At 50.5% G+C, this 25,540-nt stretch overlaps 8 protein-coding genes across 8 annotated transcripts; 4 read left to right on the plus strand and 4 right to left on the minus strand.

Moving 5' to 3' along the window:
- Positions 1 to 202: 202 nt before the first annotated feature.
- Positions 203 to 1,110, plus strand: N7458_003611 (actin-related protein 2/3 complex subunit 3; the record flags this gene model as incomplete). The annotated part of the gene is made up of 6 exons (XM_056906994.1): positions 203 to 208; positions 279 to 324; positions 410 to 684; positions 749 to 862; positions 941 to 1,006; positions 1,063 to 1,110. 6 exons carry the CDS (start codon positions 203 to 205, stop codon positions 1,108 to 1,110), a joined length of 555 nt encoding a protein of 184 aa, XP_056771101.1.
- Positions 1,111 to 1,461: 351 nt separating this feature from the next.
- Positions 1,462 to 3,204, minus strand: trm6 (tRNA 1-methyladenosine methyltransferase subunit GCD10; the record flags this gene model as incomplete). Its single annotated transcript, XM_056906995.1, has 2 exons — positions 1,462 to 3,055; positions 3,119 to 3,204. 2 exons carry the CDS (start codon positions 3,202 to 3,204, stop codon positions 1,462 to 1,464), a joined length of 1,680 nt encoding a protein of 559 aa, XP_056771102.1.
- Positions 3,205 to 7,345: 4,141 nt separating this feature from the next.
- On the plus strand, positions 7,346 to 9,853 carry N7458_003613 (uncharacterized protein; the record flags this gene model as incomplete). The annotated part of the gene is made up of 1 exon (XM_056906996.1): positions 7,346 to 9,853. One exon carries the CDS (start codon positions 7,346 to 7,348, stop codon positions 9,851 to 9,853), a length of 2,508 nt encoding a protein of 835 aa, XP_056771103.1.
- A 1,542-nt stretch (positions 9,854 to 11,395) lies between these two features.
- N7458_003614 (MINDY family deubiquitinase) lies at positions 11,396 to 14,131 on the plus strand (the record flags this gene model as incomplete). Its single annotated transcript, XM_056906997.1, has 3 exons — positions 11,396 to 11,975; positions 12,037 to 12,983; positions 13,040 to 14,131. The coding sequence occupies 3 exons, from the start codon at positions 11,396 to 11,398 to the stop codon at positions 14,129 to 14,131; spliced, it is 2,619 nt and encodes an 872-aa protein (XP_056771104.1).
- Positions 14,132 to 15,022: 891 nt separating this feature from the next.
- On the plus strand, positions 15,023 to 17,370 carry N7458_003615 (putative extracellular endoglucanase; the record flags this gene model as incomplete). Its single annotated transcript, XM_056906998.1, has 8 exons — positions 15,023 to 15,098; positions 15,154 to 15,222; positions 15,275 to 15,628; positions 15,681 to 15,812; positions 15,867 to 16,217; positions 16,271 to 16,292; positions 16,344 to 17,148; positions 17,209 to 17,370. 8 exons carry the CDS (start codon positions 15,023 to 15,025, stop codon positions 17,368 to 17,370), a joined length of 1,971 nt encoding a protein of 656 aa, XP_056771105.1.
- Positions 17,371 to 17,636: 266 nt separating this feature from the next.
- N7458_003616 (uncharacterized protein) lies at positions 17,637 to 20,419 on the minus strand (the record flags this gene model as incomplete). Its single annotated transcript, XM_056906999.1, has 5 exons — positions 17,637 to 18,355; positions 18,405 to 18,803; positions 18,858 to 19,766; positions 19,817 to 20,342; positions 20,411 to 20,419. The coding sequence occupies 5 exons, from the start codon at positions 20,417 to 20,419 to the stop codon at positions 17,637 to 17,639; spliced, it is 2,562 nt and encodes an 853-aa protein (XP_056771106.1).
- Positions 20,420 to 22,178: 1,759 nt separating this feature from the next.
- N7458_003617 (uncharacterized protein) lies at positions 22,179 to 23,966 on the minus strand (the record flags this gene model as incomplete). The annotated part of the gene is made up of 2 exons (XM_056907000.1): positions 22,179 to 23,883; positions 23,935 to 23,966. 2 exons carry the CDS (start codon positions 23,964 to 23,966, stop codon positions 22,179 to 22,181), a joined length of 1,737 nt encoding a protein of 578 aa, XP_056771107.1.
- Positions 23,967 to 24,303: 337 nt separating this feature from the next.
- N7458_003618 (SDR family NAD(P)-dependent oxidoreductase) lies at positions 24,304 to 25,431 on the minus strand (the record flags this gene model as incomplete). Its single annotated transcript, XM_056907001.1, has 5 exons — positions 24,304 to 24,372; positions 24,443 to 24,579; positions 24,642 to 25,120; positions 25,171 to 25,286; positions 25,336 to 25,431. 5 exons carry the CDS (start codon positions 25,429 to 25,431, stop codon positions 24,304 to 24,306), a joined length of 897 nt encoding a protein of 298 aa, XP_056771108.1.
- Between the last annotated feature and the right edge of the window lie 109 nt (positions 25,432 to 25,540).

A 25,540-nucleotide genomic window follows, 5' to 3' on the forward strand; every position in this document is an offset into this window, starting at 1 on the left:
AAGCCGATCGCGAAAAGTGAAGCTTGACGCGTTCCGCGCGTAAAGAGAAAGCTCGGGGCGGAAAATCAAGCGGAGAGCTGGCCAGCCGATGACATGGGCGGACTGCACCTGGCAACTGGCAACTGGCACTGCACCGCCTGCCGACTCCGCAACATCACTCTGCTCCCGCCTCCCCCGACATTGACTTGGTCAACCATCCACCATGCCGGTAAGATCAGAGTGATTTCTCTGGTAGAACCTCTCTTTGGGTTGTTCTCAACTGACTCGCCCAATCCCAGGCATACCACTCCATCTTTCTAGAGGACCGCGATGTCCCCGTGATAGGTACGCTGCCCCGCCGACAGCCGTCCCCTCCATGCGACACTCAACAACCGCAAAGGATCATGAATTGACTGTCTATCTTATATAGGGAACTTCCCTATTCTGCCCCTGCGCACCCGGACTCGTGGTCCCGCATACACGCTGCCCGCACTACCCCCCAATACTCCCGATGTGGACGTCACCCCGGAGAGCGAGTCCTACGACTGTGTCGACGAGATCCTGTCCCTCTTCCGAGCAAATGTCCTGTTCCGCAACTTTGAGATCAATGGCCCCGCCGATCGCATGCTCATTTATGGAACCCTCTTCATCAGCGAGTGTCTCGGCAAGGTCAAGCCTACGATGAATGCCCGGGAGGCCGAGAAGGTAGATGCTGACAGCTCTTGTCGCAACGTATCTTGGAGCTATCACTGACATGCGAACTGGATAGGCTCTGATCAATGCCGCTCTTGACAGCTTTGCTATTCCCGGCGATGTGTCTTTCCCGCTGAACCAGGCCTTTGAGCCCCCCACGCGACCGCCAGGATGCGGAGAGCCTACGGGCGTACGTCAACCAATAGCCCCCTTGAACGATATACCCAATGACTAAACACTAATTGATCTGAATAGATACATCTCGCAGGTTCGACAGGAGATTGCCGTCCGGCTACACGCTAGATTATACCCCGGTGGAGAGGGGCCGTCGAAGGTAAGCCCCAGACAACAACAGACAATTCTATCGCAACAGCACTAATGCCTTTACAGTTTTGGCTTAGCTTTACAAAGAGAAAGTTTATGGGAAAGAGTCTGTAGAGTGGCAGGCGGGTTGTATATTGTTTCATGAAATTTTCAGCGCATCAATGGACTTTTTTGGATTACGCGGCGTCATCGGTTGCAGACCGGAATCCCTTGTAGCTGCCGGAACCGATTACCAGGCAGCCATTCTTCCTTCGCTAGTCTCCTATATCAGTCCTAACTACCTGACAATCCCATACCTGCCCGGTAGTCATCGAGGATATCTACTGACACCCATGACCGATTTCCTTACTACATTTCGGCTCCTGGATTTATGACTGTCCGACGGAGGAGGAAAATATCAACGGGCCAACATTCAATGAATCATTATATTCGTACACATATGGACGCCTTTTCCCATGCTAGTATTTAAGATGCCATGTCCACGTCTCGATCACTAACAGGCGTCGAAGTGGTTTCTACCTTGCGCTTCTTCCGGAACGTGCCCGCAGCCTGAATATTGCTCGCAGTGGGAATGACGTGGACCCCGTGGAAGAGGTAGCCCTCTGCACCTCCACGTCCTGTCATGAGGGGATGCGTCCGGCCCGGCAGCACTTGCCAGGCACGAACGCGGGTGGTGTGTAGAGTTGGGGGCAAGAGTCGAGTGGGATCGAGGGGGAAATCCTCGAAGAGTGGGGTCAAGCCCACGGTCTCGGCTTTTGAAGTTTTCTGCATCTCCAGGTCCCGTTTTCGATTGATGAATGCTGTTCGCCGGGCAGTTGAATATAGATCCATGAGCTCGGTGAGGGGTTCGATGGTGGGAGAGTAAATAGCGACAGCTGCAGACCCAGACAGGAGCGGGACAGCGTGCTTCAAGATGCCCGCAGGCTCCAGCAAAGTAGCAGCAATTAACCCGTCAAAGCCACCGGCGCGAGCTTCATCTGTGACAGCGCGGAATTTTTCCCATCGGTTACGCTTGAAGTAATAAGCGGTGCGCTTGCTAGGCTTCAGACTGGCGAGCTCTTCGGCGGAGAGAGAGGGAGGTTCGTTGGACAGGATGGGGTCTGTTGCGGGATCCACAAGCTGTAGCCATGACACAGTCTTGAGATGTGTGTGAAGAGGATGAGATTCATCGGGAGTGTTGATATCGTATCCGAAATATTTCAGCAATGACAGGTTCGGTTGTGAGTAGGCGTGGATGATGGTGATGGTGTTTCCGGAGGCAGACATCGGTCGAGGACGTTTACGCCGGGGCGTTGAGGTAGTCTTTTTCTCTGTTTTCCCTGTCCCATCTTGCACCAGAGAAGAATCCTCGGTCGTTTCTTGGCCTTCGTCATCGTCTTCCGGGTACAGAATTCCCATCCGCTCGGCCATCGCCGCGACAATGAGACCACCTGTTTCGTCGACCACTAAGTACCGACCATTGGGCTTGATTGAAGAGATCGCATTCAGCGTTGAGTCACCACCATGATGTACATTGCCCAAGCAGCCGAGCAGGCCCACGTGCTCGTCGCGCAATTCCATCGCTCGCTGTGCATCCCGTTGGTCAAGCAAGTAGTTGGTGAGAAAGCCGACGTCCAACGGTAGGACCGTGAACCTCCGAATATACTTCTTGCGCTTGCGCAATGTATATTTGGCAAGGGAGAAAGCCGTCTTCTTGTCCAGGTTGGTGTGCGACTCGAGGAGTTTTGCGACGATATCCTTGCCCGCCCCACTGGCCTCTTTCTTCAACTCTTCAATCTCCTGCGTCGTCAATTTTTGGGTCGAGGCATCATCCACGATGTTGCGATTTGTGCGCATAGGCGTGCCTGCGCCCGACCCGGCTTCCTCGCCCTCACCCTCACCCTCGCCATCGGCCTCGGCTTCCTCGATGAGGTGTTCGGCATGGAGCTCTTCGGCGGGGACTATGCGCAGCTGGTAACCATCACTCTGGGGCGCGTCGAGAATCTCGAATGTCAGGAAGAAGGGACGACCAAGGATCTGGTTCGCGGCGAAGCTGCCATATTTGCCTAATTGTACAATTCTATAGGTTGAAAATTAGCCCTGTCCGTCGGTCACTGGAGCAGCTGTAAGCAGTGGGACATACGTATTTGGGACCAGCTTGACAATGCGCGTTTGATCTGATGGTAGCTGAATTACCACGAACTGATTCGGGCGAATAGAGGAATGCATCGTTAGAGATCCTCAAATCCGACCGGTTGGAGAAGCGACCTGGACAATTCCAACGTTGAAGCTCCGAAAAAACGACTTCCGCAACTTTTTTTGACGTTGCGGGCCAATCAGCGGCGCTTTTGACCGGAAGGCGGGGAGGAAGCGGAGGAACAGTTTATCCGGTGCAAGTTCATTGATTACATAAGGCAGAGCTGGACGGGTCACGGGACACTGGAATGGTTCCATCCATATAAGGTGACCTCTTTTGTGGCTGATACTAATAAAATACAGCACATTTAGGAGAGCCGATATTGCAGTAGGAAAAATAGTTTGTGGCTTCATGCTAACCCGGAACCGGTAGCTGCCATAGGCACAGGAAGCTGCGCGTTTTGCGACGCTCATGCAAAGTCATGCATCAATATTGGGTATTGAGGCTTTGGCAAAAGAAGGAGCCTTCATTCTCATTAGCCAAATACAAACCCTTACACTGCGAGGCTTATATGATGCACTCCATGACCGGGGATAACCGGGCCGATGAATACTTAGACCTGGAACAAATTTATGCTTTGGGTTTTGCGCCTGAGGCCTAGAGCCACGGACTAAGTTTGGGGGGATCCACTGTGGGAACAATATCCGCGATGGACGGAGGGTTTTGCAACGCTACTGTACAGTCCGGTTGGCCTGATTTACAGTCCTAATATGGGCAGGGTGTACACTGTAGAATCTGAATCATCTTCTACCCAGTAGTCATTCTGCCTACCCTTAATTTCGATACTCCGCGACCACCTCGGTCGCAGTATCATCAGCTCTCCAATGTACGTATGGACATTGTGTACACGTTGAGAATGTATACGATTCGAGCCTTCCATAACACTTGTCCTCTGTCCTCACCTCCACTGAATACGAAGGCAGTCATGATATATCATTATCCTTCAGCCTGACAAGGAAGGCTGTTTCTCTGGAGTATCTATACTATAAAATTCCCGAGCTTTAGGGTACTCAAATCGACCTAGGATACTTGCAAGTAGAGACTGTCACAAACCAGCGTCAGGCCTGATTGATGATCTGGGTCAAGAATTTTTGTTATTTTTGCATTCTACTCTGAACGCCTTGCTGAATCAATTGACCTAGCGGTAGGCGATGACACTTCAGTAGCCACGTGCGAGCGTCACCGGCCATAGAGTTCAAGTGTCGCTTCCTAGCGAAAAATGATTGGGGGGCGCCTGAAAGAAAACATTCGAGAAAGATGTAACAGTTGCTGGCGACAACCATGTCAGGGGTCGAGAACAGGTATGGGGAAGCGCAGACTGGGAGCATTCAGGAGGAGTTCTTAGTGGCTCGACTGGATACTTGGCGGATGTGTCTGTGAAGAAATTGTCGGGGAACCAATTGACGGTAGATAGCAAAGACTGATCAAAGAATGGGGACTCGAACTCGAAAGCTGTCTTCGGGAACGCTGTCATGAACATATCCATGCCATGATCATAAACCGGGATATCTGGTGGCATTTCTCCCATTAGAGGAACTGGAGCTGCGGTCAATTCTACAGAGAACAACTCTAGAATCTCAGAATTTGCGATCTCACTGCCAGCTGCTGACGAGGAGGCTCCGCTGGGATGGGAGTCCCATGGAATTTGTGTCGGAGATGATCCTTGATTGGAACATGGCAAGTATAGCTGAGAATTATAATCTGCAACATCTGATCCTCCGCTCAATGAAGGAATCTTATCGGGCTGTGTTTCCATGAACTCGGTAAACGTATGCGAGGATTGTAGTGAAGGGTATAAATCTTCCATTCCATCTGCGGAGAAATTTAGCGCTTGGAATACTGCTGCGGGCTGTCTCTTTGACGACTCTGTGTGAATTTCTGTGTTGTGAGATGAAGAAAGTCGAGGACAATTTGGGTCAGGCGGACCCGATTCGGATGTCAACTTTGATGCTTCATTCAAGGCCTTCGCTTTTGAGCGCCTCTTGGAGGGATACTGGCATTCAAGCGAGCGGGTGTCACATCTTTCGCATGTAATGTCACCGGTGCATCGTACCCTCGCCCTAGCACAGTTGAAGCACGCACGAAATGTCTTAGCGGTAACTCGGTGCTTCCAGTCCACCACCCCTTCACTTCGTTGAATATGGCTTAGCTCGTGACGATGTAAGGTGTCCCTGATTGTTGGTTCTCGTCAACAATGTTGCTAATCCAAAGGAAGTGACAGTCAGAACATACTTTCTGGAAAACCTCCGGCCACAATTGGCGCACTCAAAGGGCTTCTCCATTGTATGGCTGTGGACGTGTCGCTTCAGATGCTCTGATCGTTGAAACTTGCTACCACAGACTGAACATTGAACACTGGAGAATGCCATTGCATGTTCCAATGGGTTCCTCCTGTAATGTGTATCTCATATACGGTTAGCTGTCTTGTTTGTCACATCCAGGACCTGAAATTCTTACTTGCCACAGCAACTGGATCTGCAAGCAGTGTTTCTATGCAATTCTATTACATGTTGTGTTGTAAGAGGAGAAGTGAGGGTGCAGGATTGAAAAATTGTCTTACATACTGTGGAGAAGGCAGAGCTATTATACTCGTTATTCAATAGCGCCCAGTTAATTGTTGGCCTGAAATCCGGTATTGAATCCGGTGTAGATCTGACCGAAGAGTACGTCGCCACCAACTCGCGGGGATGAACAATTGTTTGAAGAGCTTCGGACCCATAATGTTTCCCAAGGTTCGATCCTGGATTTCTTCCCGATGCTTCACTGCTTAGTTTTCGTGTTCACTGGATTTGTCAACCTCAACACTATGTCTGATACCGGGCTGCAGAAGACCGCATTTTATCACCGCTTGCTGAGGTGCTGGCAACCAATTTCCATGACATCCAGGCCGCGGCTTCTTCTCAAGTATGTTATCTTATGCTAAGCTCTCAATATTGGAAAGAGGGGCAACGTAACAGTGCCAGTCGTTAACCAATTTCACCTCCGAAAGAGTACTTGTATTGTTCGTTTTCACAAATTTTTCTGCTCGATTGCTTCTTCCCTACTTTCAATGGACATTCTGAAACCGCAGTTGGGCTAGGTTTGTTCTCACAAAGTTATAGACAAATAATAATAACAATATTACTGACCCTCGCTCCATTGCCTGGTCTCTCGAAAAGTTAAGGATCTGCACTACACTGGTGCACGGGCAGCCATAGTGGGTTACATAGCACCCGCTATCCCCGAGATTGAGTTGTGACATCCCGCTATCCCCAGGGCTAGCACTCAATTGGAACAATAACACATTCGTGTCAAGCAGTAATAGCTTTCCTTGACGGCTTTCCACCTAATAAAAGGCCTTTCCTAGAAGCATGACTCTAGTACTATATTTCAAATATAGTTTGATATTTCAAACACGGAAATAACTTTTATTTCATTATCTTCTTACCCTCCGGTCTGTACCTGCTACGAGGCAATGGAGTTTCAAAAGCTTCGAGTCCCTGCATATTAGTATACGTCTCTCGGGGAAGCCGGAGGCCCACCAAGACTCAATCAGAAGAACTGTTGAGAACTGGGCCCATTTGGCGGGGTCTGACGTTCCAGTCAACATATCGTTTAATACACCCTGTCGTACTGACAGGGGAATGAAGTTTCCCGGGGAAAGCGGATCTCACGAGCCCATCTTTGTAGCAAATTCTTTTCAACCCTCCACTAGCCGAAATGAGATTTGTGTTATTTTCCCCAGATCGCTTCAACCCGCAAATTTGCGGGGTTAGGGTAGGATTTACCTACAAGCCCCTGGCTCCTCTCTTCCCGGCCTGCGATCTTCTTCAGCAGATTGCGGGGAGTGCACCGCATAACCATCTCGCTGCGGGCTAAAGAGAGCCGAGAGTTACGCCGGCCATGCTATACGGGATTTGCGCACTGAAGTCCTAACTTACCCCTGGTAGATGCTCAGACAGTTCGGGAATCAAATTATGGCAGACGGTATAGGGTAAGAATCCTCATATTGGTCTCCCCGGAGAACGGGCCTTCAAATTTCTTGATGGCTGTTCATGCTCGTTTTTTCTAGAGTGTCATTTCTATAGTCTGGTAAGGATATAAAAGCTGACTGCTTTCCCTTCGATCACCACCGTTTGATCATCTCTCTAAACAAACGTGTTTCTGAGACCTCCTTGGTTCTAGTGCCTCAAGATGAAGACTTTGGCCACTCTTTGTATGCTCTGCATTGGTCTCTTGGCCCTCACCGTCTCTGGGAAGAAAGCCCAGTATTCTGCGATCCCAAATGGCCAGCAATATCTTGATACGGGCGGGAATCCCATTGATGCCCATGGACCTGGCTTCCTCAAGGTTGACAACACTTGGTACTGGGTCGGTCAGTCCTTTTACACTGCTCCAGCCGGTGCACCGCCGAACGAGGCCATGGTGAACCTGTACAAGTCGACCGATCTGCTCAATTGGGACTTTGTCGGACCGATCGTGACCGCATACACTCCTGGAGTGAACGGGAGTTTACCCTTCGCTTACTCCTTTCCCGGTCGACCTAAGCTACTATACAACAAGCCCACGAAGAAGTATGTTTTGTGGGTACATTGGGAGGAGATTGCTACGTTCGGTGCATCCGAAGTGATTGTTCTTACAGCCGACAACGTCGCCGGTCCGTACACAGTCACCTCGAAATCGCATCGCCGCCCTGGTGCGGGCAACAATTTCCCCGATGCCATGGGTGACCGAATTGGCTCTCTGGTCCTCGATTACAACACTCAGTCGAAGAATACCAGTGACACGTCCCATCCCTATGTCCCCGTGCAGGCTGCCTACCCGCCTCAGATTTACCAATTCAACGCTCCCAACCCTAAAAATCTCACCCAGGTCAGCTACGTGAGCCAAAGTAACGGATATGGGACCTCTGAAGTCGACAATGCCTGGACTTTCCAGTTTGGAAACATCCAGTTCAATTTCACCTTGAAGGCACTGGCGGTGCGAATGACTCCTTGGAATGCCACCTTATACAACCTGTACGAGACACAGTACAGCCTTGGTGTGTCCAGCTACATCGTGCGGTATCCCACCACGAACCGGTCTGAAGTGTCAAGTGCCGTGTATGAGCTTGGAAACCCTGGAACTGCGCGGACGTCCCTGGTGCCACCTGTGATTGGTCCCACCCTGAATGAATCTAAGTCGAATGAAGTGGTCTGGGTCAATAGCGGAGACGCGGCGTTCATCACGGTTGGGACTGACGGAGCGTCCATCTTTTACACTACGGACGGTTCGACACCTTCTCCGACCAGTAGCCAGTACTGGGACGGGACCCGGATCACCATCGCTGGGGCACCTGGAACCAACCTTACGGTCAAAGCCATTTCGGTGTTGAACAACCAGACCAGCAGCGTGGTGAGCCAGACCTACGAGATTGCAAGTGACTCGTCTCTGGTGCCTGTCTTCAACCCTATCATCAACCGCCCCTCCGGTGTCTACCAGCGCGGATCCCCAGAATTCGGTTGGGAAGCATTGCGGGTCTACTGTCCCAGCTACAACACTGTCTGCTACTACACCATGGATGGATTGGACCCCAACCCGCCGATGGAAGGTGACAACAATGGGTACGGTAGCCGAGATATGACAGTTTGGGTGGATCCCAAGACGGATATTGGGTACTTTATGACTGCTAGTGACAATATCTATGGACGCATCTGGCAGCTCACCGAGGACTACACTGACGTGGTTGCGGAACTTGAATTCGATGTCTGGGTGGATAAGTCTCACGAGGCCCCAGCCATGATTCGCAACGGGGAAAGTGCTGGCGAATGGGTTTATCTCGTCAACTCTCAACAGAGCGGGTGGTTTGCAAACCAGGCACAGTATCTCCGGACAAATAACCTTGCTGGTGGCTTCAAACTCCCTCGCGATAGCACGGGGTACCGCGATGGAAGCTCTCTGTGGTCCCCATTCCAGCCCCTTGGCGATTCGAGCACATTCAACAGTCAGTCTTCCTATATTCTGAACATCGGCACGGACGCCAAACCGGTCTATATCTTCATGGGTGACCGAAATGATGCGAGCTACCTCTATGACTCCACCTATGTCTTCCTGCCACTCACTGTGAACGACACGGGTGCGTCCGAGGATGGCAGCGTCGCTTCTGGCGAAATGACGCTCAATTTCACTCCCGAGCTAGAGGTGAATCTGGCTAAGCATAGCATCATTCCTCCTACGTGGAAACTTCTTTCACTGAACCAGCCCGTGGTTGCGTCACCATCTGTTGCGCTAACGCCAGAGCAAGAGGCTGCGGGGACGTACAATTATAGTGCGTCCGTCGCGAATGACGGAGTGGACTTCGACCTCAATATCTACGGTCCTGTGCAGCAGTACTACAAGCCACAGAGCGTCCCCTTTTTCTGGCAAGTGGACCTTGGCAAAAGCTATAATCTTGCCTGGATCGGGCTTTCTTTCCTCAGCTATGGCGGCTCAGATGCAGCGAATCTATACACGATCTTGGCCAGCAATGACGCACAGTCGTGGGTAAAGCTGATCGACAACTCTCAGAACCAGTTACCCGGCTATCAGAGCCACATCCTGTCTGGAGCATACCGCTATATACAAGTCGACGATATTAATATATACGACGTCGATCATGGCAAAGGAGCGGACTGGGAGGCCGGGGTATTCGAAATATCTGTGTATGGATCGTCGCATCATTAAGAAAACGGGTGGAAGTGATGTAGTTACCTTGCAGAGAAGAAGCTCTTCTTGGAGCATTCTCTGGACCTGTCTTTCTTTCCCCTTCCATTTTGTTTTCACCTTCTTTTCCCCCGGGTACGTTGTTTCCGGATTGGAATTTTTCGCGGTGTAGTCAACGCGCCATTACAACGGAAGTCTCTCTGTGCTTGTTTCCTGCCTTTTGGCCTGGGAGCAGCGTGTAGGGCCTCGAGACTCCATTGGGTGCTTGAAGAGGATTGCTGTCAACATCACAATCTGACAATCATTTCACTCTCGTATCAATATTGAGCGCACTATCAGAGTGGCCTCGGGTGATGTTCTTGTATTTCGATATGGTGTCCCCGGAAGCGCAATGAAATCAGATCTTATGCAAGGCTTCCTGATAATTCAACTATACTGATAGTAATAGGTGTATAACCCTGGACGTTACTAGACACGATACTCATCTATAAAGTGGATCTAGAGCCGGGCTGCAGTAGAATGTGGCCACACTAAAGTTAAGCGTGGTCAGGAAGTTATGCATTTAATTATCTATTTTGTACTCTTTATACAATTAGCCTACTCATTTTTCAAAAGATACCTCTTATATGCCAGTGACTCCTATAAATTATTACCTACTCATCTACAAACACGTCTCTCAACACGTCTTTCAATACCTTCGTTTACACCTCTTTTCGTTGAATATTAATTTTAGGAGCGTCTATAGGGTCGTATAATCGAATTACATCACTAGAGTATTCCCCTTCTAATGCCTTTCTACTTACACGCCAATTGTAAATAAAGATCTTCTCATACCGCTAAGGTCATTACGTGTAGGTTGAATATAACGAAGTAACTGAATCGTCAAGATTTTGATTAAGTCATGAAGGGATTTCTGACCACGTTCTACTGTATGCCTACTGTCTGCCCATCTAGAGCCAATAATCATCATCTACAGTAGTGGTTAAGTTAGTTAACGTAAGAAACGGCGGTTTACATAAGCGGTGGCTTGGGATCAACCCGTGATCGGGTAATACGATGGTATGGTAAGGTAATCTAATACTTGGGTGCCCCGCCCCAGTATGTCTTTATTGCCCTCGGCCCCGCTCGATGCTCTTAATAATTGCCAGTTCTCCAGCATGGTAATACCAATACACAGGACCAACCGCACGGTTGATCGACGGAATGTGGGTGCCTGTGAGGAGGAGCCACAGGCCTGATATCATCGCCAACCAAGGCGGAGAGCGGAGGCTGGTTCGAAGCTCCGTGCTCGGTTATTATTCGCCAACCCCCAGGGCTTCAGCCTTCCTTTCTGTCTATTTTCGCGGCGCAAGGCAGTTTTGTTTCGCAGTCCAATGGATGATCTGCCCGTGACTTGCACGTGTCTTTATTTTTGGCGTCGCCGGAGCGTCCAGGACCTTGTTGCCTGGTAACTACTCTCTGGGGTTGCGGATTGCCACTCGACGACCTAGTCTTTACATTGATCTACCAGAACTAGGTACACTCACATAGTCCTCGACCATCCATATATCCTTACACTCCTTCATGGTGCTCCGTAAACCTCCCCCGCCACGTTTGGAGAACCTGCACAAGTGGAATGCTCATACCGCCGCCTCAACGTCTCCCTCGACATCCTCCCCTTCACAGCATCGGGCCCGCCTGAATCGAGCCCCCTCCGAGGATTCTATATACTCTCCCGATCTCAATACCTCCCCGGCATTTGACCTAATGCCGCTCGAAGAAGCCCAGAGATCCCCGGTCGGCTCTCCTACCAGCCATCCGCCAGATCCATGGACTGAGAGTTTCGAAGACCGGGCCAAACAAGAGCATCCAGCCACATTGGCACGGTCTTCCTATCCCACAGAGGCAGATGGTGGTGGAAAATTGATTCCACCAGTTCTGCAGGCGGGCCTACATGCGCCGGCAGAGAATGGCTGGCACCAAACACCACAGCCCGCGTTACCAGCTCCCAACAGCTCAACTGGAGAGGTTCCCATGCAGCTGCAATCAAACAACCCATTCCTGAAGCCACGACCAGTCAACATGAGGCAGAGCTCTTCAGAATCCAACGATTGGAACGACCGACATTCGCATACAACGGCCAGTAGTGACCCTCTCAGTCAGAGTATGATCGATCAGCCTCGCATTGCCTCCTCCCTATTCATGCTCATGCTGACCGATTCTAGCCGAAGGATACATTCCCATGACTGCTCGCCTCTCTTTATTGGACTCTTTGGAGCAACAAGAGTCTCCGTGGGCTGACCACGAACCGCCTCACGCCGAACCTCCACGTCCAATTTCAGTGGATCCGCCCCATGACCCTTCCCCATGGGGTTCGCAACATTCGATCAAGATATCGGCGCCTCAAGAGATTTACCTTCAGGGTGGCCAAACCAACCCTTATGCGCCCGCTCTTGTGGTACAGTCTGCGGACGGTGGTCCGGCGGACGATTCTTACGGATTACCCCCGCCACATGCGGAGGGCAGACTTGGCTCGGATGCCGGTATCAATACTCCCTCTATGATTTCCACTGCAACTTCCGCAACATCACATGAGTTGATCGATTTGGAAATCCCGAGCGGTGCTTTGGGAGTGGATACGGGATCTCATCAGGGTGCCTCGCCCCTGGATACCGACGAGATTGATGAGAAGGGCGAAAAATCACTGTTGGACTCTCGAGACCCATCGACAGGCGAGGTCCCTCAACTGCCCCCAAGGCATGTGTCGCACGAGGGCATCCCACCGCTACCGAGCAGGAATCTTTCTCCCACGGAAGCAGCCCGGCAAAAGGAACAACGAGCGGAAACTTACTCGATTCGCCAAATCAATTGGACCAACCGAGAGGGAACCTTGCTACAGTCGCCAATCTTGGTACAGAATAAAAACGGGCCATGCCCTCTGCTTGCTCTAATCAACGCACTCGTCTTGCGCGCTGATCCAAATGTCGAACCGCCCATCGTGAGGGCATTGAAGACTCGCGAGCAAATTTCGCTGGGGTTGTTGATAGAGGCTCTCTTCGAGGAACTGACTACCTGTCTGGGCCCGGACGAGGAATTTCCAGACATCGAGGCACTCACTCAATTTCTTACAATGCTGCACACCGGCATGAATGTTAATCCACGTCTAACATTGGTAAGTGAACCAGCATAATGACTACTTGCAAGACCGGAAGGCTTATACAGGACTAGGAAACCGTGGAATCACCTGGTACCTTTCTTCAGACCCCAGACCTCCGCTCGTACAGCACATTCGGTATACCTCTGATCCACGGTTGGCTTGCTTCGTGGTCAAGTCCTGAACATACCGGAATGACACGAATAGCCCAGTTCCATGAGGATATTCAACTGCTGCCTTTCCGGAAGCAAGAGCTTGAGGATCGAATCATGCGAGGGGAATCTCTGACCATAGACGAGGAGCAAAATATGGCAGACATCCAGGCTATTGAAAATTTTGTGGACATTGAGAACGCAACACAATTGAGCCCTTTTGGTTTGACGCAGCTGACAACCCATCTGGCCCCAGGATCTGTCTCTATCCTCTTCCGTAACGATCACTTCTCTACACTTTACAAACATCCACAATCTCACCAGCTTTTCACCCTGGTTACTGATGCTGGCTACGCAAACCATGCGGAAGTTGTGTGGGAATCCTTGGTCGATGTGACTGGATTCAACACTGAATTCCTCGCTGGCGACTTCCGTGCTGTTGGCCACGGTCCATCCAGCGCAACCGGTCCAACGAGTCCCGCTGGTCCGCGTACCTCGAGCACCGCTGCAAATGGTACACCGCCTGGCCATGAGGCTGCTCAAAGCCCATTGTCACCTCAAGAACAGAGCGATGCAGATTACGCATACGCCCTCTCGCTTCAGTTCCAAGAGGAAGAACAACGTGAACGTACTGAAAGCGGGCAGAATCCTAACGGTGGTTCTGGAGCTGGCCCTGGCCCTGGTAACCGCAACTCGGTCCCCGTTCGCTTGACTGGGCCTGCTGCTCACATGGACAACCCGCCTGCTCGGAGCTCAAGTACCGGCCTAAGAACGCGGCCGCCGCCTGGCAACGCTGGCTCTGATGATCCCAATGCACCTCCCCCTCCCTACGAACAAGCTGCCGGCGGCCCGCGATACTCGCCCCCTACTGGAAGGCCGACGTTTGATGATATTCAGATCGATCCATACACGGCGAACAACCAAAACTCGCGGAATCGATACTCGCAGCCGCCAGTGAACACGAATCGGTACAGCAGCGACCGGAACAGAAACAAAGACTGTATCATGATGTGAATTGCTGATTTTCAAGCAACCGTGTATTTTGGCTACCCTTGCCTAGTCCCCTTTTGTATAGGGCTACGATGATGCAATAACGAATGAACGTAACGACGAAATGACAACGAGATGTACCTATAGACGAGATGCGGCGTATTCAAACGAAAAATTTGGCTTCCCCATGTCTCGAGTTTGTTAAGCTTTGATACTCTAATCCCGATTTCTTATTTCTCCACGGCATCGTAGAAACCAACACGGACCTTCTCCGCGTAGCGTGCCTGGCGAAGAACGGAGATGAGGGCCCGCAGAAGTGGAAAAGCGGGGAAATGGCAGGGCTTGCAGATTCCTTAATATCCTGCAGGGAATAGGGGCGTTTCGTCACGGTGATTTACTCTGAATTGGGAAATGAAGGGGTAATGGCAAAGGGTTGTCTTATTGGAGGATTTTCGCCGTTCCAGTGTCTCATGCTTCGTCAAGCCACTGGCTCGTAGTTGGACCATTCCCCTTACCAACCTAGTAAATAGACACCCAGTACGGAGATAGAAAACACGAACCATAGGGTTCAGCGGTCATCATTGGTATCCACAGTTCTGTTGAAATGGTTCTTCTGCATGGTGTCCCGTATAGTAATCTTTTCCCAAGCCTGGCTTTTTAAGTGGCTGGCGCTTTACTCCTAAACCAGCCGGAGCATAATAACGCCTTTTATATTGCATATTCATTCATGAACGGAGGCAAGCCCTTATCTTGATTGATATTAGCCTAATACCCGACGGAAGCATACAAGCCAAATCTCCGTTTCTTCAATCCTATTGAGTAGTTATAAATACGCCAGATCGGCATACCTAAGGTGAGCTCCAGGTGGATCACGATCGAATCTTTTGTTCTCACACTGGCGCGCAATACCTCGCAATGTATAGCTCGCGTGCGATAGCCCTTGTGGCATTCTTCGGGTCTGTCAACGCCCAGGTAGCAGGTTATGGACAATGTAGGCCAACTTTATATGCTCTTTGCGCATAAATTCGAAACTGATTTGGAGATAGGTGGTGGCACTGGGTACTCGGGAAGCACAGTCTGCACATCGGGCTATTACTGTACCTCTCAGAATGCTTGTAAGGATGTACCGGGGTCATTTTATATTCACTTGTCTCATCAGTTTCATAGATTACTATCAGTGTGTTCCTGGAACGGCCACGACCAGCGCAACATCCACGTCAAAAACGTCCTTCTCTACTACAACTTCTACCACTTCTACCTCTACTAGTACATCTACAACCCTTAAGACTACTACTTCTCAGACTGCCACACAGACGTCCACTTCTTCTGCAGCCGCCACTTGCACTGGGACGTTCAATGCAATCTCGGCATCCGATTTCGTTGCTAAACTTCATCCTGGTTGGAACCTAGGAAACACTCTCGACGCAACGCCGGATGAAGGCTCCTGGAACAACGCACCCGTAGTAGCCTCGACATTCAGTGATGTCCAAAAAGCCGGGTTCAAGAGTGTTCGCATCCCAGGTAAGCTGTCCCTTGATATGTTGCGCATCGCCTAGATATTAATAAGGTGCAGTCACCTACGCATACCACTTCACTGGAAGCTCTCCAGACTGGACTATTGACCCAACTTGGCTGGCCCGAGTCTCTGAAGTTGTTGACATGGTCACTTCTTTGGGTCTGTACGCCATTGTGGATGCTCATCACGGTAAGATCACGTAATTCAGTCCATCCTGTGCACTCACAGCTAACGTGCACGTAGATTCCTGGATCTGGGCCGATGTCACTGCATCTGGCGCCAACCTGACTATGATTGAAGAAAAGTTCTACAGATTATGGTATCAAGTTGGAACTACGCTGGCTTGCAAGTCGAGTCTTGTTGCCTTTGAACCAATTAACGAGCCGCCATGCAACACTGCCACCGATGCAGCTGAAATCAACAAACTGAACAAGATCTTCCTTCAAGCCATTAACGACGCAGGTGGTTTCAACCCTCAAAGAGTCGTTACTCTTGTGGGAGGTGGTGAGGACAGTGTCAAGACTTCGGAATGGTTTGTTGCGCCCACGGGGTTCTCCAACCCTTACGCCATTCAGTTCCACTACTATAGTCCTTGTAAGTACAGCCAAAGAATTGATGATGTGGACAGTCACACTGATACTACTCAGATGATTTCATCTTCAGCGCATGGTAATTATGCTGATCCAATGACGGCTATGATATCCAGCTAACGACCTGCAGGGGCAAGACTATCTGGGGATCAGACTCTGACAAGGCGACCGTACTGTCAGACTTCACATTGCTCCGCAATAACTTTACAGGTGTTCCTATCCTGATCGGAGAATACGATGCTTCGCCAACCAATACTGAACCAGCTGCCCGCTGGAAATACGTGGACTATCTCATCCGTTCAGCGCTTAGCCTCGACTTTGCCTGCGTCCTTTGGGACAATGGTCTGGACCATCTTGATCGAAACTCGGGCACCTGGCGAGATCCCAATTCCATCTCAATGATCGCCAAATCTACGGCTTCCACAGCAAACAGCTTGCCAGACAGCACTGAGGATGCATCTGCGACATCTCAGTGGTCCTCAGCCTACATTTTCCACGAATACGGAACTAGCGTGGTAGCACAGAGTCTTCCATTCATCTTGAATGGAAATACTCTAACTTCAATCAGCGACTCGACGGGCTCGACTTTGACGTCAGGAACGGACTACTCTGTCTCGGGCTCTAACATTACTTTCTCAGCTTCTTACCTTTCTAAACACATCACTTCCACGACTTCGCCAGGCGTCATTGCCAACCTCACACTGACCTTCTCAGGAGGTCAATCATCGCCTGTCGTCCAAGTTGTCCAGTGGAAGACGCCCACTCTTTCGTCTACCTCTGCAGTGGCTTCTTCAGTCTCCGGTTCTGATCTGAGTATTCCTATTACCTGGGGTGGTCTTCCTGAAGTTGCAGCTGTCAAGGCATTGACTACCACTGGAACATACCTGGTGGATACCTGGACAGTCTACCTGGGCCCATTACAGCAGGCCAGAACAGTAAGTCTACTTCCTGATTGATTTTTGGAATTTGCGCTTACATTTCATGAACTATGACAGACCTACAGCAGCCAATATAACTGGGATTCATCCCATGTGATTATCACTTCTTCTGCAATTAGCTCGGTGATTTCAGCTGGGGTATCCACTGTATTCACGTTCGAGTTCTATCCCCGAGTTGAAGGTGGTGTCAACGCTGTTAACTTTACCTTGACCGTCTAGGGTCCTGGCCCTATAGGGATGGGAGTATAGTCTGAAGAAAGATTGAATTGATTTATTGCACTTGATATACCCTGATATTGTCACATTAACGCCGTAACATCCATTATAACGCTTGCTTCCAAAAATAATCATTCCAACAGGTCAAAATAGTAACGCCATGATATCGTACTGTACAAGACACAGCGGAGATCCACCTGAGTAATCGTCTCATCATCATTCTCATATCAGAAATCAGTCCAGAAGAGAAACAAAAAAGTAAAGCCCTTTTAATATAACGTCTTCAACTCTCTCAATGGAAGTCCTGGGTCATACTTGTCCCAGACAATCTTATTCTTTTCATTCAAATGGGCGCCATCATCCGTGATATTGATATTTGGATCAGTATCCAAAACCTCGTGTCGACTGAAGCCCCATCTATCGCGCGGAATCCACAATGTGGGAGGTGGAGATGCGACGCACGGCTCGAAGTATGCAGTACGCAGTTCTTCCTCGGTGTATTCAACCGGTGCCACATTCTTGCGCACCTTCCGACGAAGGGCAGCGTAGTCCTTGTAGATATTTGGATGGAACCAGGACCAGAATGCACTGACACGTGAGCGGCGTTGGTCGTTGATTTCGGCAACAGCGTCTTCTTTCTCTTGGAGAAGCTCTTCCTCCGCATCTAAAGAGCGTGGGAGGAACGTGTTCAGTGGTGCTAGGGCCTCATTGAGGGAGATATGTGCCAGGATGGTGGCAATTGTGTAGAGTACCATTATGATGACAGGTCCAATGGCGCCCTTGATGGCAAATAGACCGATCATACAGATCTCGGCCAGGTAGATACCGGTCAACAGGTGTTGAAGTGCGCGCGGATATACCAAACCCTTGGTGTCGATCTTGATGTCATAGACAAAGAGGAAGTTGTAACGGTAGGCTTGATAGACAAGGTACAAGCCAATGAAAGCAAAGCCCAAAATCAAGGGGGAGATACAGGAGTATGTTAAAGCTGGATAATCGTTAGCCAATGCAGATGTCATGGAATGCAAGTCTCTTACCAATCACACCCATGTTGGTGAAGACGGGGAACACGTTGCCCCAACTCAGACTACCGAGCTCAGCCCATCGTTGGAACAGACGGCGCGGAGAGTAGGCGAAGAAGGTAGTCACGAATTTGAATAGTAGAGCGCTCACAATCTGAACGAGAGCCATGGAGCTCATACTCAGACCCTGAAGCAAAAAGTAGGATATGTAAAAGTTGGTAGCTTTGGGCAAATTCTGAGCCAAAAGGTCCTTTGCTGAAAGAGGGTCCTTGATAATTTGGGCAGTAGCAGCAGATGCGGCAGAGGTCAAAGTCGTCACCAAGAACACTTGCACGACTTGAAAGACAAAATGAGCACTCTGGGTGAAGAGCTCAACTCGGGCCAATGATGGCACTCCAGCGCGCCGAGCACAAACTTTGTGATCATGTTAGAAGAGTTTTTTGGCAATGATAAACGGGTCATACTTACTTCGACAGATAATCGGTACCAGCGACATCAGTGCCACGAGGGCAGCGGATGGGAGAAGACCCTCGATTGCACCTTTGACAAAATCCGGCAGCTTGAGAATGAATCTCAGCGGCGGCAGGATTTTGCACAGGTAGGTGATGTTCGAGATGGTTCCAACAAGGGCGGCTGGGAATGACCAGAAGACTACCATTGCTGCGAGGCCTCCTTGGACCGCGAATTTTCGGATAATACGCTGCCACCAGCTCAGATTCAGTGCCGACCAGACAACGTCGCCTGGAGCAACTCCGATGAAACGTGGCGTCATGTGGAACGGCTGGTGGTGTGAGAGAGTTTGTAGAGCAATCTGGGCATCAGACTGCGAACCGAATTCAACGAACATCGCGGATAGCTTCTTGGCGTCACCATCCTGATGCTTCCTTTGAAGGACCTCAACTTCTTTCGTTACTCTGACAAGCTGCTCGCGATACCAGCGGATTGAATCAACCTTCCGACCGAAGAGGAACTTGAGACGATGAGTCGGGCGTTTGACTTTATGGGACCATGCTGGATTGCTTGATTCGCAGTCGAGGCATGTGTCGGAAGAGAACTCGCCGTTTTTCAAGGCCTTTTGGCGGATTTTGTTTGCTCGCCGAATGAGCTTGGTCTCTGCAGTTTCAAGCTTGCAGGCTAATTTGTCCCGTTCACTCACAAGCTTGTCGAGTTTTTTGCAGTCCGAGGTGATCCAGATCCGAGTAATTGTGTCGCCAAATACCTGCCGCAGTTGTTTTTCGTTCTTATAGGCGTCGGGCACCGACATGAACAGGACAGTCCTGGAAGAAATTCGAGAAGCGTAGGCAGGGGAGTTGAGATATGCCTGGCGCAAATTTGCATAATAGAGGCTTTCACGAGTCACGACGTAGAACACAAACGCTAGCCTCAAATTAGGGAAGCGCATTGAAAAGAGGGATGTAAATACTCACTGAAAAAGATCAATGCGGCGATAGTGTTGGCATAATACTTGGTTGGATTTGCGACGTTACTGAAGCTCAAGATGTCCAGCTGGTCGTTCCCGTTCCCACCCGTCGCATGTATTGGTAGAAGAATAGGCCATGTAATTAAACAGCCAAAGGCGCATACCGCGCACAAGACGCGCAAGAACCGCAGAAATAGATACCCATCAAGGGAAGAGTGGTGCATCACATGGTTGTCTTCTATCTTCAAGAATGTGCCGAACCAGTTGACCCAACCTGATGGTAATTCAGGACTTCGTTGATGCTCATGAATGTCTGGTAGGTGGGATCTCGGCGCGTACCAGCGACGCTGAGTTCTGCGAAATATCAGAAAGAGTCCGAACCAGAATGCTGCATATATCAATGCCGGCAGCAAGGTCATCATCAAGGCGGAGGCGGAGGAGCCACCTTCGCCAGTGAGGCCACTGGCAATCTCGCTCGATGTGGACGAAGCATTGCCTCGAGAGGAGCCAATATTGGGATCGTTGTTTGGTTCCTGCTCAGATTGAATCCATCGTTAGCTCTTTTGCTTGAAGTGCTAATAAATGGGCGGTATTCACGTACGATTGACATACTGGAAGTGTGCCTGGTACCTGATCACCCCAGGAGGAGACGTGACAGGAGTTGGGGGAGGCACTAATCAAATATGGAGAGCGGGACTGGTCTAAAGAGCACCAGACAAAAAAAAGACATTGATCCATAATTTCTCCGTCACAAAGCATGACGGCCCGCCCCTCTCCATTCAAGCGTCTGTCACCTCTCAAGGAGACTGGGCATAGTTAGGGTTCACGCGTCGGTGAGCGCTGATAGGTGCGTCGAATTGCACCAAGCCCTCGGAACGCGATAGTTTGTCGATCCTGTACTTTTGTGCGCCACACCTCGTCGGGTCCGACGCATCACGCTGCATCGGCCAGGCAGACACACATTTGGTCCTCGCGACTCGATAGGTGCTTCTCTTTTTTCTCTCAGTTCAGCCCTACATGATCAGTACGAGCGTCCCGGTACCTGGAATTAAGGCGTCATAAACATCGTGGAGGGCAAAAGCAAAGAGAGCCGCGAGTCCCCCTGTGGGTCCCTGGGGAACCAAACTATCGAAGACGCACCGACGATCGTGAATTTCGAAGATGCTGTGGATCGAGGGTCTGTCTCTCCCCTGAGCGCATGGACGATTGGACCCCAAATCTGGAACTATGTAGGATTTGGCATCTGAAGATGCAGCCCGTGCTCCTGCCAAGTGCCTTCACAAGGCTGTTGACCCAATTGATCTCGATTGACACTTGGCATGCTGGTGGTCTGCATAGTCTTGGTGAAGACTGCTCAAAGTATGCGCGTCCTGCAGGTGGCAGAGGCAAGCGCAGCCGGCGGGGATGGATGCCACTCTTCGTTCTCTTTCGAATATTCTTGCTCATCTCGCATGGGATAGACAATCGCCTTGTGTAACACATCGCTAGCTCGTTCCCTTCCAGCCCCCCCACTACGGTTGATTCGGTGGGCGAGAACCTTTGTTGACGGCGTCATGGGTGTTGATCCATTCTCCTTCACCCTGCCACACGGCTTTTGACAGCGGCAGACTTCTTGACCAGCCGGACGCAAGGGGCATACATTTTCTGGCACTTGTGGGAGACGGGCGCTAATAATACGCGACGACTCTGACAAGGGGTTGCAACGCATGTTTGTAGCGGGCTGGGCATATTCAAATTTCTGCGAAGTGTTCTGGGCCTGGTAGTCCTGGCTGATGGCTGATAGACAAGGATTCTCATGGGTCTGAGCGCCGATTAAGTGCATCTAGAGTCTCGACCAGATTTGATCTGCGAAGCACTGCCGCTGTGTTTCCCATGGATCGGGTCAGGTTCCCTGCTTTATCTCGTCCACACGTGTGGGTGTGTAACACCGAGGGATCTCCCTTGATGATCATGCCACCGTGTAGCACGATCTGCGAGCAGGTGGGAACAAGGAGAGACGAAAGTCTAGATGTTTGGTGGACTCGATTGCCGAACTGCCGTGGATGCGAAGAAACCGGGATGAGCCCTGCGCGAACGTCTGCACTTCGCACTCGATACGGTCGCATGCATTGCAGCACGGCGGATAGCTCTTCCGGGTTGAATAATCAGGAGTCAATCGAGGGGTTTGTCGTCTGTAAGAGATTTATCCAGAAAGAGTAGTTGAATGCAGAAGCACCAGGTGGTGGAGGCCTACGCACGTGTTCGACACTCTTTTTCAGCTACACTCAAATTCCCACCGACTACGCCGCAACGAGTGTACATGTAAACTCCAGAAATGGGTATTATGAGGATGGACGATACAAAATGATTAAATTATTGGAACTTCCCTCTCATGATTCGCTCAACTCATCCGACAAAGCTGATCGGCCTGCTTCAAAAACAGCCGCAGCTTTTAACAGCATCGCGTCCTCCCAGCGTCGGCCAACAAGTTGCATCCCAATCGGCAATTGGACCTCGGGTCGACCTGGAAGACTCTCCGCCCGGCCAAATCCACAAGGCACACTCATTGCAGGATGCCCGGTGACATTAAACGGAGCTGTGTTCGTAGTCACCCCCACGGCAGCCGAGAGCTTCTCCATGATGCTTGATTCGGGGCCGTCGCCATCGGCCTGCATCTTGGGGTGCGTCATTGCAACGGTAGGCGCACATGGCGTGACGAGGACGTCAACTTGCGCGAATGCCTGATCGTAGGCTGCCCGGAGCTCGAAGACTTTGCGGTGCGCCTTGGCTTCCACACTGGGACCAAAGACTTCCTGCAGGAATGGACCGGATAACATGACATTCATTGCCGCCGGGTTGGTCGCAGTGAGTAACTCGTACATACGCTGGTCGGGCGGCCATTGAGCTTGGATGTGTGGTGGCAGGAAAGACAAGTGTCCAGACGTCTTACCCTGGCAGGCCCATTCAGACATGCTCATTCTCGTGGCGGCAGTCCAGATGAGGCTGCCCTCACGATGCAGAGGAACGGAAATGTCCATCACCTCAGCTCCTGCGGCGGCAAAGGACGACCAGGCGGATTCAAGAACCGTGTCTCGAACTTCAGGGGACAGGCCCGGGACCTTGAATGACTCTGTTAATAGACCAATCTTCATACCGGACCCAATTCGTTCTCCATTTTCCAAGTTGCGATTCCGAAACTCGGCCAGAATGCGGGAGTAATTTTGTACTTGATCCTGAAGCGGAGATTCAGGGGTCATTCGTGGATCAATCCCATCATATCCAGCCATCACTTGCAGCAACAAGGCGAGATCCTCGAGGTTGGCCGCAAGGGGTCCGAGATGGTCAATCATGGGTGACAACGAGACAGCACCGGTATATGGAATCAGGCCATACGTTGGCTTCAGTCCGTAAATGCCACTATAGGACGCTGGATTACGGACCGATCCAGCCTGGTCGCCACCAATCGCAATATCCACCGTTTCTCCAAACAATCGGCCGGTCTCGCGGTGTATGACAGTCGCTGCAACGAGAGCAGCGGATCCGCTGCTACTTCCGCCAGAAGTATAGCCAGAGGCAAAGGCATTATGCACTGGACCGCTGGCGGCACTATACGAAAGAGGCGAGGCACAATAGTTCTCACAAGTGGAGGTACCTTTGATGATCGCACCGGCTGCGAGCACTCGCGAGACCACAGATGCATCAATTGGAGAAATGGGAAGCTGGCCGTCTTTGCAAAGCAACTCAGTGAATGTACCCACGGTAGTTGGCAGGCCGCCGACGGAGATGTTGTCTTTGATTACGATAGTTTTGCCACGGAGTACGCTGCTGGTCGGGTTTGCCGCGATGAGCTCGCAGCGAAATCTCCAAGCGTTCAAGGGATTGTCTTCCTTGTGAGGCTCCCAAAAGGTACGGGGAGCTGTTGTTGCCAGGGGAGAAAGCGCAGGATGAATGTAGTCGTCACAGCTTTGGATGTGTTTCATAACAGCCTCGGCTGACTGGAGCAGATGCAAGTAGGCCGCTGTCTCATGGCCTTCTGGGATCCTGATTCCGAGCTTAGTAGCTGCAATCTGCAAATGCTCGACTGATATATTTGACCTAAAAAGAGTTAGAGCCACTTGATAATCGTTCGAGTCATCGGTCACGTACTGGGTGGGATCAGCCAAAAATGCTACCGACATCGTGAATAGCTACAACGGAGAAGAATTTCCAGTAGTACTATCAATCAGTAACGAGGATAGAGCGGGATAATTATGAGTCCTATTACCAACGCCATGAACTAGAGAGCAGGATCGATAATGCAGAAGAGAGAAACAGCCGGCAAATCCACGGCATCGGAGGTGCCGCTTTGCTTCAGCGACAGTGCGGGGTCCCCGATGACAACACTGCAGAGGCAAGAGAGTCACGGAAAGTGGAGTGTGAATGAAGAAGGGCTGCATATCTTCAATTACATACTCCAAGATTAAGTGGAAAGTCATAGAATTGCAACATCGCTGGAAATGTATGCCAGTTGTCGTATTATTCCTGTCCATTTGCTAACAAAATCCGGCCGCCATCTACACATAACGAGACACCATCCACGTAGGCCTAAGAAGAGCTCAGAATTAGTATTGCAAGAGAGTCAACGTAGGGTATGGTGGATTCCGAGGTTACATACTCCGGCTTTGCTCACGAGATACAAGATCGTGCCCGCCATATCTTCTGAAGCGCCCGCTCGCTTTGCAGGAACCTTGTCAAACAGCGAACTGAAGATATTTCCTTCCGCACCAACCGGATTCATATTACTCGGAACGACTGAATGAAGCCGTAGAATCAGCGATTATTCAGGTTTTGCATGTTCATAGAAGTCAACTCACATCCTGGGTTGATGCCCACCACTCGGACGTAGAAGCGATTGTACTTGGCTGCCAGCAACTTGACCAAATGGTCGGTAGCGGCCTTACTGGTGGCATAGCTAGTCAAATCGACATTTGTCACATTGTGCATACTGGCACAAGAGCTGGTAATCACAATCACACCTCTCCCTTCATCGCGACCTTTTCCTCCGCTGCTCGTCTGTTTCTCGGCTGCTGCGACCAGAAGAGGAAGGAAGGCAACACTAAGGAAGTAATGCGCTGTTGAGTTCACTCGAAAAGTGTCTTCCCAGTCTTTTTCCTCAATAGACCACATTGAATTTTGAAGCTCCTCCAGTGTTGCAGTCAGGACATTGCACGCCTGGGGAGGGTCACGACGAATGCCCGCATTTGAGATCAATATATCCAAGTACTGTTCTTTTTGGGAGACCTTCTGAGCAAATTGAGATATTGACTTTTTGGATGAAACATCACAGACAAAACTAAGTGTTCAGTCAGCTACTATCCAAAGATCTCGTGAGTCTGTGCCTACCCTTCCGCACTTCCCCCGCTATCTCGCCCCAGACGATTTAGCTCACTAACGACATCATCGATAGGGTCACTTGACAATGCAGCGAGGTAGACTTTTGCACCATTCTGGATAAGTCCCTGGTCCACGGTCAACTTTGAACATTGAAATTCCAAGAGTAACACTTACCTTAGAGATCATAAGTCCTATTCCACTACTCCCGCCTGTCACCACTGCCACGCGGCCTTTTACATTGAATAGATCAAACGCTGCGAGAGACGACATCTCCAAATGTAGCCAGACGTGGATTTTGTAAGTCAAGAAGACTGTGCAGAGAAGACCATAAATAAATCCGTGCTCTAGACAGAAAGTGGGGGAGTGACCTGGCCCGTCG

Source organism: Penicillium daleae (assembly GCF_028827525.1).
Source record: "Penicillium daleae strain IBT 16125 chromosome Unknown utg000002l_segment0_segment0, whole genome shotgun sequence".
Classification (NCBI taxonomy): Eukaryota; Fungi; Ascomycota; class Eurotiomycetes; order Eurotiales; family Aspergillaceae; genus Penicillium; species Penicillium daleae.